The sequence below is a fragment of the Nerophis ophidion genome, linkage group LG21 (genome assembly GCF_033978795.1).
Source record: "Nerophis ophidion isolate RoL-2023_Sa linkage group LG21, RoL_Noph_v1.0, whole genome shotgun sequence".
In the NCBI taxonomy this organism is placed as follows: Eukaryota; Metazoa; Chordata; class Actinopteri; order Syngnathiformes; family Syngnathidae; genus Nerophis; species Nerophis ophidion.
The window spans coordinates 22,243,897-22,257,356 of record NC_084631.1 but is presented as its reverse complement, the minus strand read 5'-3'; the positions used below and the strand labels follow the sequence as shown (position 1 = coordinate 22,257,356).

Below are 13,460 nucleotides of genomic sequence, written 5' to 3'. Positions count from 1 at the left end.
TTTAACTCACTAAAACACTAGCAACACAATAGGCAGATAAGGGATTTCCCAGAATTATCCTAGTAAATGTGTCTAAAAACATCTGACTCGCTCTCACTGCAATCGCCTTTTTTTTCTACCTTTTTTTTCTAGTCCTTCACTCTAAATTTTCTCATCCACGAATATTTCATCCTCGCTCAAATAATGCGGAAATTGTCGCTTTCTCGGTCCGAATAGCTCTCGCTGCCTGATGCTCGAATTATAAACAATGTGAGGATGTGAGGAGCCCTACAACCCGTGACGTCACGCGCACATCGTCTGCTACTTCTGGTAAAGGCAAGGCTTTTTTATTAGCGACCAAAAGTTGAGAATTTCATTGTCGATGTTCTCTACTAAATCCTTTCAGCAAAAAAATTACAATATCGCAAAATGATCAAGTATGACACATAGAATGGACCTGCCATCCCCGTTTAAATAAGAAAATCTCATTTCAGTAGGCCTTTAAGTGACATTATTACCAAAACATTACTGTACTTAAATGGTGCCTTAACTTGTCTCTAAAAAAATGGACATGTAAATATTTGTAAAAAAAAAATTGAAAATTTCTTTTATTCTTATGCAATTTTGACATTTTAGCTGAACAGACTAGTAATTGAAATACTTCAATTATACACATTAAATTTTAACTAACATTCAGTTATAAGTTATAAAATCCACAACAAACTCTCATAAATATTGCATAAATACAGAACATAGAGATGGTGCAAAAAGCAATTTTTATATTGATTCTCATAATTCCGATGATTGTGAATGCAACTTCATCATTGGTACATAATGAGGCAGTGATTTGTTGTTGTTGTTGCCGCCACTGGTTAGCCTATCGCCGTTGTGTTAAGTGGGCCGCTGTTGGCGCGTTAAAGGGAACTGTAATTTTGCCTATCATTCATTATCTTAATGTGAGACAAGAACATGCATATTAAAGTCAGTAATTTTGTGCCATCTCGTGACATACTCTAATGCTGTCAAATGATTAATTTTATGGTTGTTTCTGATCAGGGTTCAATGCTGCCGATACCGATCTTCCTTGCGTGAGATCGGCTGCTACTTTGTGGAACTTCTTAATATAGAGTTGCGTGGCTCCCTATCAATGCTTCGTGTGGATTTACAGGGTTTGTCTATGCGTCGTAACCCTCAGTCACACGCTTTCCCTTTGGAATTCAAATCGTACTTACTGAACTTTGCGTTCCTTCCTCTGGTCCTCGGTTTTCCGTCCATCTTCCAATTCCAGCCGAGGTGAAAAAAAGCCGTTCCTCAATCAGGAGATGTTTGCCATGGTCCTCTGGTTTAACTCCCTCTGCTGGAATCGGCAGACGTATTGGAATATGGCTCGAAGGACCAAGAAGATGTCAGGTTCAAACACTGATGACATCTATTAAACAAAACAAGAAGCAAAGAATTAAACAGAGACAGAATTAAATTTGGCTAAAATGAGGAGAGATGCCTGGACTGTACTCTTGTAGAGTCTCCATCACGCTCTGGCGAAAGATTGGACGCCTCCTCTTTTATTTGGACTTTCCCTGATTACACAGCAATAGCTGTTTCTAAGGGTCGTAAACGGCCATCGCCTTTGGGCCTTCAAAGAAAAGGTGCCTTGAGGGACTCAGGCCATGCTTCTTCTCCACTTTGTAGTTCTTGGGTCAAGACACAATCTTTCTGTAGATTACAATAGAAGAAAGAAACGGAACACCTTCATGTTGCTTCCCATCCTACACAGTGGAGTTTTACAGGCCTTTTGATTGGGAGGTTCAAAGGCAGCTTTTGTCTTCTCCCCGGGAACTCATTGAAATACAAAGTTTTGTGATAACTTGGTGTGGAAGTTTCCCTCCTCTCCCCTGCCGCACCCGTCGGGTAGACTGGATCACCACCGGGTTTAGAGTTTCACACAGTTTTATTTTCCTCCTTTACACAACAGTTCGGCGTCTGTTTTTCAGCTCCCACACAACCGGTCTCGTTCTTCTGTGCAGCTCTCCCCTCATGGTCTCCAGCGCTGCCAAATAAAGGAACAGGTGATTAGATAACTCGTTCCAGCTGAGGTATCCACTCACCTGTTGCCGCTTCGTGGCCGGCCCCTGCACATACCCCGCCCGCAGGGAACGCGGGGTATGTGCACTTGGATACAGTTATTCTAACACTTTATTTACCGATTATCCTTTGATTTTTACTAATCGATTTTATATTCTCCCAGAATTGCGATGCTTTTTAAATTTGATTACCATATTTCCCCCACCTCTAATATTTATGGGTGGATGGTCAATACTGCATAAATAATAGGCTATATTTTATGTATCCATCCGTACAATGTATTACTTGAATTTGTTTTTATGTAGAAAGCCCCTCATTGTTAATGTTTGGAAATCCTTGTATATACTGTACTTTCCAACGTCGTCTTATATCAATCAGATATTCACATTCTGTGCTTTCCACACCCCATCCCCTCTCTATTTTTCAGAGCATACCCCTATAATTGATTCATCAGTGTTTGCCCACACTCCTCATGAAACCCTTAAGACTCGTCCTGAATTGCCCAAAGAAGAGATTAAGGTGGACATGGTTGTGCTGGCCAAAAAGAACAACTTGAGATGGCATCGAGGTCAGATTGTGGAAGTTGTTATGAAGGGTAGGAACAAAAAACTGATTTTTTAATTGTTAAACATGAATTTTCTTTTTACAGACATTGTTATTGAATAAGCTATGGTCAAGTCAAGAACAACTTGATATTTTGTTACACTCAAATTTTTTGTAAAGGATGTTTTTTTTAGTTTTGTTTAAAAATATTTGGAAATGGTAAAAATCTCATTTGAAAAATAATAATTGTACATAAAATATGTATTCCTTGTATTTGAATGAATGAATGGTTTATTTTGAGCCATGCAACAAAACAAAAGAATGACATAAAATACAAAAGAAATATATATATATACATTATATTTACACCTACATTGTAAACATTACATGTGACTAATCTTTTGTAGATGTCAAGATTGGCTCACTAAGGAGTGGGAAGAAGTAAACTTATTAGGTCCCACCCCTATACATATGCAATATATATATACAATATATAACACAATAATATATATAATATAATTCAAATCAGTGGTTGCTGCGTAAATGCTATAAGTTATCTATATATAATACATTTTAATTCACACACACATATATACATATGCGCACACACACATACACACATATATACACATATATACAAATTATATATATATATACATATATATATATATATATATATATATATATTCAGTATATATACATATACATACATACAATACATACATATACACACATAAGCACATACATACACACATGCATTTACCCAAAAAACACACACATCCATCATATATACACAGACACACACACACACCTATATAAATACTATATATATAATAATATATATAATATACACTTTTGTCTATACATTATTAACAGTTTTTGGTGCCAATGGGAACAAGCATTCATTTTGACTGTGATATTAGTGGTTATTAGTGGCTCTATGGCTGTGGAGCTACTGCCCCTGAGCAACAGGACCTGAGGACCACTCTTGCTATGTGTCTTTTGCTGTGCATTAATAGAGACGAGGGGAGCCCCTGCCAGAGGAGTTATCCACGAACAGAAGATCCCCCACTCGCCTGCCCTGTACTCCAGATAGTGTGCTTGTTATGTGTCCTATGCTGTGCATTAAAAGAGACGAGGGGGGCCCCCTGCCAGAGGAGTTATCCACGAGCAGAAGAGCCCCCACTCTCCTCCCCTGTACTCCAGATAGTGTACCCAAATCCATTTCTTAGTTTCCATCGGCACCAATTCTTTAGTCAGAATTAATATTTGTTTATACATTTGCAGAATATTAGTATTACTCAATTGTACACACACGCACACACACACACGGCGTGGCGAGGTTGAGAGAGTGGTTGTGCCGGCATTCTGAGGGTTCCTGGTTCAATCCCCTCTTTCTACTATCCTAGTCATGACCGTTGTGTCCTTGAGCAAGACACTTCACCCTTGCCCCTGATGGGTCGTGGTTAGCACCTTGCATGGCAGCTCCCGCCATCAGTGTGTGAATGTGTGTGTGAATGGGTGAATGTGGAAATAGTGTCAAAGCGCTTTGAGTTCCTTAAAAAGGTAGAGAAGCGCTATACAAGTACAACCCATTTACCATTTAAAATAATTACTTTTGTCTTTTTCAGAAAACGGACGATTGAAGTACAAAGTCATTTTCGAAGAAAAAGGAAAGCGTCTGGTCTCGTGCCACCATATTGCTTTTGAAACCATGCCAAAACTGGAGCAGCTGTATGTTGGCGCTCGTGTTGTGGTCAAGTGTCAAGATGACGCAACTCTGTTCAGAGATGGTATCCTGGCAGAGCTCCCCTGCAAAAAGAACCGTCTCAGGTATGCTGAAAAGTTTATTGATATTTATGAATTAAAGCTTGGCTTTATGTCAGAAAAGATCTGCAAATAATTTTACAATGCAACCTGTTTATGTCAATGCGCCTCATAAGTGGCATTTTATGGTATTAAAACCGTGCCAAAATCATTGTACGAAAAGACTACTCTCTCCCGGAACGGTGCTTCTCGCTTTTGGCACTCTAAAGGCGTGCATTGTACATGGCGTGGCAAGTCCCCTCTTTTCTAATTGGTTGTTGTAGTTGATTGGTTGTAGTGTAAAACACGGCTATTGGGTTACTTTTGTCTAAAGACTCTACTCTTCAGGAGGGACACACAGCTCGACGGTAACAGGTTCAAAATGTCTTTGACCTGGTAGGTGTTTGGAGTGACCAATGTGTATCCACTGCCACGTTCTAGCATACCAAATGGAATAATTTCTGTGCACATAGAAAGCCCGCAATCTATAGTGGTTTATGTTTTATCTGTAAACCTACAACCTTCCTATCTTAACATATGAAATGTATTTCTTGCCTAAACCAGCTGTTGGGGTAATTTACAATTAGGCTTCTGTAAATGCACACGGGTTTTTAACATTTTAGTTTAAAAAAACTAAAAAAAGAATCAGTGTTAAAACACTATGCTTTTATTTTAAGTCAACAGGAAGTTGCTGTATGTTTGTTTTCATGCTGTGTGACTAATAGTTGTCGTTGGACGCTGCTTAGTGATAATGAAGACGTTAACAATACAACAATGCACGTCGAAAAACAGACCCAGCTTTCTTTTTCTTTTCTTTTTTAACTGGAATGACCTATTTTACGTCATAAATTTAATGTCAGCAAAAAGGGTTTACATCGGTCTAATTAAAGTAGATGCGTTTTATCATAAAGAAGAACCTGACAGACGGGTTGTTGACATTGGCAGGACTGAAAAATATTTGTTTGATAATCTGTTGCTTTGACTGGTTGAAGTTGATTTCAAACATGTATACAGTTTCAATATGATACATAACATATTTTATATATTTCAATTTTTTTTTTTATTACATGTCCGAAAAGGAGTAGGAAGAAGCAAGTTTTTTTTAAGTGCTTTTGCTAAAATACGCATTGAGGCTAACACATGTGTTTTATCTTGTACCTCTTGTTACTCTTATTATATCTCAATAAATTTAGGCGGTGAGAGATGAAAAAATATTTTTAAAGTCAAACATTTGAAAATTCCAACGCTTGATTCAATTTGCAGGTTTTTGGTGTTCCTGGATAACCACAAGCCCATCTATGTTGGCCTGACATTATTTCACCTCGTGTGCAGACCATGTAAGTTTGAGGATTTTTATTCTTGAGTATTTTAAACCCCTGAATTTATTAAACTGTTGTGTTTTTATTAAATATTGTATTTTCTCTTGCATGTAAATTCAAACTACCTTAGGTTAAGTTTAAAAATAATGACATCAGACAAATGTTTGTGTATATGATGTCTTTATTCTCATGCAAAACAAAATTACGTAAACCGTATCAGCAGGCATCCTCTAATATTCCAACAAAAGTGACAAGCGAGGATAAACTTAATTTGGTCAATGTGTGTTAATGATAATGGGGCAAAATGGAGTGCTGTACTCCGATAACAGCCGTAGGTAGCAACTAGTTTGTTGTTTAATTCAGTTAAATGAAACCCATTGGAAGTAGGGGTACAGTACACCCTTGCATTGCATGTGAGATATGTCCAGTTGCTGTCGACTATGAATGTAACTATTAAAGGCCTACTGAAACCCACTACTACCGACCACGCAGTCTGATAGTTTATATATCAATGATGAAATATTAACATTGCAACACATGCCAATACGGCCGGGTTAGTTTACTAAATTGCAATTTTAAATTTCGCCCCGAAATATCCTGCTGAAACGTCTCGGAATGATGACGCGTGCGCGTGACGTCACGAGTTGTAGAGGACATTTGGTTCCAGCATCATTCCCAGCTATTAAGTCGTCTGTTTTCATCGCATGATTCCACAGTATTCTGGACATCTGTGTTGCTAAATCGTTTGCAATATGTTCAATGAACAATGGAGACAGCAAAGAAGAAAGCTGTAGGTGGGAAGCGGTGTATTGCGGCCGCCTTTAGCAACACAAACACAGCCGGTGTTTCTTTGTTAACATTCCCGAAAGATGACAGTCAAGCTTTACTATGGAACAGAGATGTCAAGCGAACACGGTTGGATTGGACCACACACACAAAGTACAGTGTATTATGCAGCGATCATTTCGAAAGATCGTGTTTCAAAGAGGGTGCCTTGCGCAGGGCAGAGATGGGCATCGCCACCACCCTTCGACTGGTGCTGAAGAAAGGTGCGTGGCCGACCTTCAGGCTGTACATGTACGACCATATAACCTCACTAAAACACTAGTAACACAATAAGTAGATAAGGGATTTTCCAGAATTATCCTTGTAAATGTGTCTAATAAGATCTGAATCGCTACCACTGCTCTCTAGTATTATTTTTTTTTCTAGTCCTTCACTCTCACTTTTCTCATCCACAAATCTTTCATCCTCGCTCAAATTAATGGGGAAATCTTTCTCTTTCTCGGTACGAATCCCTCTAGCTGCTGGTGGCCATGATTGTAAACAATGTTCAGATGTGAAGAGCTCCACAACCCGTGACGTCACACGCACGTCGTCTGCTACTTCCGGTAAAGACAAGGCTTTTTTATTAGCGACCAAAAGTTGCGAACTTATTGTCGATGTCTTCTACTAAATCCTTTCAGCAAAAATATGGCAATATCGCGAAATGATCACGTATGACACATAGAATGGACTTGCTATCCCCGTTTAAATAAGAAAATCTCATTTTAGTAGGCCTTTAACAGTAAGTAAGCGGACATTTCTAAAGTCTGTACAGATTTTGGATTTGTAAAGTATGCAAGGGAGAAATACTTAAGATTAATCAGCCTATCTGCACAAAATGCAGGAGAAATGACACATTGCTTGTTTTATTGGCCCCTGTTTCAGAAGCAGCTTAAATGAGCCTGAGGCTACCAACTGTATCCAGAAGGGGAGGCCTTGAAGCTTGCACAGGGTTTCCGCGGGTCTTTAAAAAGCATTAAAAGTCATGAAATGGATTTAGCAGAATTAAAACCTTAAATGGCATTAAAAGCATTACATTTGATGTCCAGAGGCATTGAAAAAAATGTAATACAATTCCAGGTCTGGGCTGATATTCAGTTGGTCAATGAATCGAACGATAATTGCAAATTAACTCAATAACTTTGCCGTCATTGATAAATTGCTACATCTTTGTCTCTGGCTTTTAAACTGCATACAAGCGGTCTCACTCTGTGCATCGCTCTCAGCACTTGTGCTCGTTCATTTGACGGTTGAATTACATGAACAAAGTGAGACTTTTGTCAGTCATCCACAAGCTTTGTTTCGATACATGCAGTTGGGTCCTGCTTGCAAATCTCTTCCACACGTTTTCCTGTTTGTAGTAGTAGAAGCGACATTCACTTTAATGTTGGAGCCTCAAAACCATAGAAAGAGACTTTCACCAAGGTGGATTGTGTAAACCCCGGAAAAAATAAGTATGATATTTTTACATTCTAATCTTAAGTTACTTTTTTGTCATGAAGGAGGGAACCGACTCTGTAGTTCATTTGAGGTATATACAGTTTGTTTACACATGGTATAAATGTTCTTAAATCTGTTTTATTTATTTTAATTGATGATTTAACATACAACAAACATTGAAAGTGCTATTTCTGTAATAGTTATGTGCAAGACTAGATCTCATATGAGCAATGAATGTGAAGGAAAGTATTATCGACATGCAAAAAGTGCAGTTACCTCTTATCGCCATGCGGTGACATTTTGCACAATTTTCGTTTTTGTTTTACCGGTAATTTTATATTTCTGACACATTACTTTTTCTATGGGGCTAGTGTTTCCTTCATATCAATATTGGGTTTCTACTTACTAAGTGTTCTCTGCAAACATTTTTTTGTTTTTGGTAAATAAAACTGTGTTACAAGTTATTTTTTAATATTTTGATCTATTTAAAAATACCGTTATAATATCAACAGTGGTAAGACATATTCATATCGCTACATTCCTACTTTGCACTCATGGTGGGCTAACAAGAGTTTTCTGCACAAGAATCCCATTGAAAGCACAGCGAAAGAGCTTGTGAGCTTTGGTCATCAAAATTGATATAGTTTTAGTTGACTAAATTACACAACATTTGATTCAACTCTGTAAGTCTCATTTTTGGCCATTGGCACTTTTTAAATTGTTGATATAATTCTTGCATACATAGTATTTTATTTGGTTTTATCTTATTAATATCAGTTTTATTTGTATCCACATTTCTATGTCTGTTTTATTTTAGGTGTTTTTTAGCAGTTTTTTTTATTGTCTTTAGTTTCTATTTTATTTATTGTCTTTTGATCCATTATTCTGGAAAGCAGTTTGGTCAATTGTGGTTATTTTTAAAGTGGTCTACACATACAGTTAAATTGGACTGGAACTAAAATAACAGTACATATACAAAAAAAACCCAACAGATTATTTTGCAAATTGTCACTTTTCTTTGCTTTACTTGTTTTAATGGTTATAATCGCTGTACACAGTGTCATGTTTTCTGAGGCCTCAAACGTGGAATGTGTCCACCAACCTCTCTTTTTCTCCCTGTCACCGAGTGCAACTAGTTAGTGTTGCAATGATATCGTTTCACGGTAGAAAATCCAATAGCCCTACCTCACAAAGACAGTAATTCTGATTGGATGTCCATCATAACTCAACTTTTATGTATAGAATGTACATGTCCTGTTTCTCATTTAAAGGGGAACATTATCACAATTTCTGAATTGTTAAAACTAATAAAAATCAGTTCCCAGTGGCTTATTTTATTTTTTGAAGTTTTTCTCAAAATTTTACCCATAATGCAATATCCCGAAAAACGGCTTCAACGTGCCTGATTTACACCATCGCTATATCCACCCATCCATTGTCCTGTGACGTCACAGCATGAAGCCACCAGAAACAAACATGGCGGATAGTACAGAAAGGTATAGCATAGTAGTTTGGATTCAGACTCGGATTTCAGCGGCGTAAGCGATTCAATAGATTACGCATGTATTGAAACGGATGGTTGGAGTGTGGAGGCAGGTACAGAAAACGAAATTAAAGAAGATACAGAAGCTTTTGAGAGATATATCACGACAGACAGCGGCACGGGAGGAAGAGCGGACGAATTCGGCGATTGCCTTCTAACCAACGATTGGTATGTGTTTGTTTGGCATTAAATGTGAGTGGAGGAAAAGGCTGGATGCAAATATAGCTACAAATGAGGCATAATGATGCAATATGTACATACAGCTAGCCTAAATAGTATGTTGGCATCGATTAGCTTGCAGTCATGCCGTGACCAAATATGTCTGATTAGCACACTCCACATAAGTCAATAACATCAACAAAACTCACCCTTGTGATTTCGTTGACTTTATCGTTGGAAATGCATCTACTTTGAGTGGCGCAGGATATCCACACATTCTTGCCATCTCTGTGCCTCTGTCGTAGCATAGCTGTCGTCAGTAAAGTGTGCGGAACAAACGAGGGACTTTCGCATCTTTTGACCACTGTTGCAACTTGAATCCGTCTCTGTTCGTGTTGTTACACCCTCCGTCTCTGTTCGTGTTGTTACACCCTCCGACAACACACCGACGAGGCATGATGTCTCCAAGGTACCGGGAAACAGTCGAAAAAACGGAAAATAACAGAGCTGATTTGACTTGGTGTGTGTAATGTGTTTGACAAAACGGCGGGTCGCTTCACGGTGTGACGTCACGGGTGAAAGGTCATCACTCGACAGTCTATCATTTGAAAGGCATTTAAATCGCCAAATTCACCCTTTTAGTGTTCGGAAATCGGTTAAAAAAACATGGTCTTTTTTCTGCAACATCAAAGTATATATTGACGCTTACATAGGTCTGGTGATAATGTTCCCCTTTAAAATGTGTGTTAAGTACAGCTCGCCAGGGGAAAAAATTTGATCCATCCATGCATTGTCCGCCGCTCATTCGAGTCCGGGTCGCGGGGGCAGCAGTCTAAGCAGAGATTCCCAGTTTTCCCTGTCCCCGACCATCTCCACTAGTTCTACAAGGGGGATACCGAGGTGTTACCAGGCCAACTGTGAGACATAGACCCTCCAATGTGTCCTAGGTCTGCCCTTTGATTGATTGATTGATTGAACCTTTTATTAGTAGATTCCACAGTTCAGTACATATTCCGTACAATTGACCACTAAATGGTAACACCCCAATAAGATTTTCAACTTGTTTTTAAGTCGAGGTCCATGTTAATCAATTCATTCCTGAGGTCTCCTCCTGGCTGGACATGCCCGAAACACCTCACCAGGGAGGCGTCTAAGAGCCCTCCCTAGTAGATGCCCGAGCCATCTCAGATAGCTCCTCTCTATGTGACTGAGCAGCAGCTCTACTCTGAGTCTCTCCTGGATGACCGAGCTCCTCACCCTATCTCTGAGGGTGATCCCAGACATCCTGAGGAGGAAACTAATTTCTGCTGCTTGTATTCCAGACGTTGTCCTTTCGGTCATTACCCACAGCTTGTGACCATAGGTGAGGGTGGGAACATACACTGACATGTAAATCGAGAGCTTTGCCTTCTGGCTTAGCTCCTTCTTCACCGCAACAGACTGGTGCAGTGACTACATCACTGCAGTCGCCACACCAATCCGTCTTTCAATCTTGCGTTCTATTCTTCCCTCACTTGTGAACAAGACCTCGAGATACTTGAACTCCTCCACTAGAGGCAAAAGTTCACTCCCGACCGGAGGTGTGCAGTGCACCTTTTTCCGACTGAGAACCATGGCCTCAGATTTGGAGGTGCCTATCCTCATCCCAGCAGGTTCACACTTGACTGCAAACCGCCCCAGTGAACGCTGATGGTCCCAGCCCGATGAAGCCAGCAGGACTACATCATCTGTAAAAAGAAGGGATGCGATCCTTTGGCCACCAAACTGGAAACCCTCCACCCCCTGACTGCGCCTAGAAATTCTGTCCATATAGATAATGAACAGGACCGGTGACAAAGGGCAGCCATGGCGGAGTCCAATGTCCACTGGGAACATGTCTGACTTATTACCAGACTCCTGCTCCACTTGTACAGTGACATTATGGCCGTAGCAAGGGACCCTGGACCCCGTACTCCTGTAGCACCCCCCCACAGGAAGAAGAGCGACCACCAACCGAATCCAGAGGTACCCTCTCAGACCTCCACGATATGTTGAAGAGACGTTTTAGCCACGACAGTCCCACAATATCCAGCGCTTTGAAGTATTTGGGGCAAATCTCACTCATCCTCTCCTGGGGCCTCGCCACTGAGCAGTTTTTTGATCACCTCAGCAACTTTGGCTAAAGTGATGGACATGTCCGCCTTTGTGACCTCAGACTCTGTCTCCTCTACGGAGACAGAGTGTCGTCACTTAACGAATTACTGAAATTATTCGATAACGTTGCTGCTCAATTTGAAGAAAAGAAGTTACTGCCTCCGTTGTTAATTCACACCAGAAGTTTATAAAAGCAAAACTTGATTTTATTGGCATTCATGCAAACTTTTGTTGGACCCAGTGTGACACGATCAAACTTAAATACAACATTTCTATCCCCCATCAGTACCAGAACCTGTAGAGGACATCCAGGACGAAGCTCACAGAAGTTTTATGGCTCAATACTTAAGGGATTGGCCTTACCCTCATCTAACCCAGTACAAGTCTGGCCAGACTGCCTCTGTGGAGTTTAATGACGAGTATCACAAGTGCAAGGTGGAGCTGGTGGACTCCAGTTTGATGAAGGTTTTGTTTAAGGTTAGTTCTGCCTTTATACTGACATTGTTTTCTGCTATCTGTATCGTTTTGTTCCCTAAGATGTTTGTGTTTTCTTGTTCTTCTGTCGTTGCCTTAGTTTGATCAGCACAAAGAGTGGATTCACCGTGGTTCCATGCGGCTAGAACATATGCCAAGATTTTTGGAAATGAGGAGAAGAGAAGCAGACGGTGGTGAAAACTGAATGACTGCTCTGGACAATACCTTTTTATCCATACTTTTATATTGCTACTTTTCCCTTTAGTAATTGTACAAAGGATATATTGTTACTTTTCAAAAGCCCCCTGGTAGGTGCCAGAAGACTTCCCAGAGAGTTTCAGCAACATGATAAAATCCAAAGGAAGACACTTTTCAAACCTGCTCAACTAACTTATTTTAAAAGGCAATTTGTTTCAAGCCTCAAATTATTCAGTCAAGCCCCAAATTATTCACAACCCAGCAGATTTTGACTTGAAGATACTTTTATTCCATCAGCGATGTACTTTATCTGTCAAAGTCAATGAGTATGACCTAACCTGATTGGTTACCCGACATTTCCCCTTGTTTTTGTAACCTGTCGCCCTGAAGAGCAGAGTAATACTGGTCTGAGAGTGAAGAAGTAACTCCAACGATTTCACATATTTAAATAATGATTTAGAGATGTATTTATTTCATTGTGTCCCATTTGACCCCCCATAGAACACGGGTTCCTGGTTCGATTTGTTAAAATTATGAAATCGAACTATCTTAACAGAAGCGATATCCTCTAAAGTTCTGTGCAGCTTTAGAGGCATTTTTTTCTGGTTTACTTTTTTTTTAAACTTTTTTCGGTTACTTTGGTGTATTATAATTAGTCCTTGTTTCATCAATAAAGTACTGTATATCTATTAGGGCTGCGAATCTTTGGGTGTCCCATGATTCGATTCAATATCGATTAAACGCGATTCTCGATTCAAAAACGATATTTTTCCGATTCAAAACGATTCTGTATTCATTCAATACATAGGATTTCAGGAGGATCTACCCCAGTCTGCTGACATGCTAGCAGAGTAGAATATTTTTTTTAAAAAGCTTTTATAATTGTAAAGGACAATGTTTTAAAAACTGATTGCAATAACGTAAATTTGTTTTAACTATTAAACGAACCAAAAATATGA

The 13,460-nt window shown here is 39.4% G+C and overlaps 1 protein-coding gene across 2 annotated transcripts in view; it reads left to right on the top strand.

Moving 5' to 3' along the window:
- The window catches only part of LOC133539879 (histone-lysine N-methyltransferase SETDB1-A-like), a 31,350-nt gene extending 18,157 nt beyond the window's left edge, over positions 1 to 13,193 (top strand). For both annotated transcript variants that reach the window (XM_061882163.1, XM_061882161.1), the window contains exons 5-9: positions 2,489 to 2,656; positions 4,236 to 4,437; positions 5,674 to 5,747; positions 12,116 to 12,306; positions 12,404 to 13,193. In XM_061882163.1, coding sequence (XP_061738147.1) covers positions 2,489 to 2,656; positions 4,236 to 4,437; positions 5,674 to 5,747; positions 12,116 to 12,306; positions 12,404 to 12,508 — 740 coding nt within the window. In that variant the 3' untranslated portion in view covers positions 12,509 to 13,193. The remainder of the gene's footprint in view (positions 1 to 2,488; positions 2,657 to 4,235; positions 4,438 to 5,673; positions 5,748 to 12,115; positions 12,307 to 12,403) is intronic.
- Positions 13,194 to 13,460: the final 267 nt, after the last annotated feature.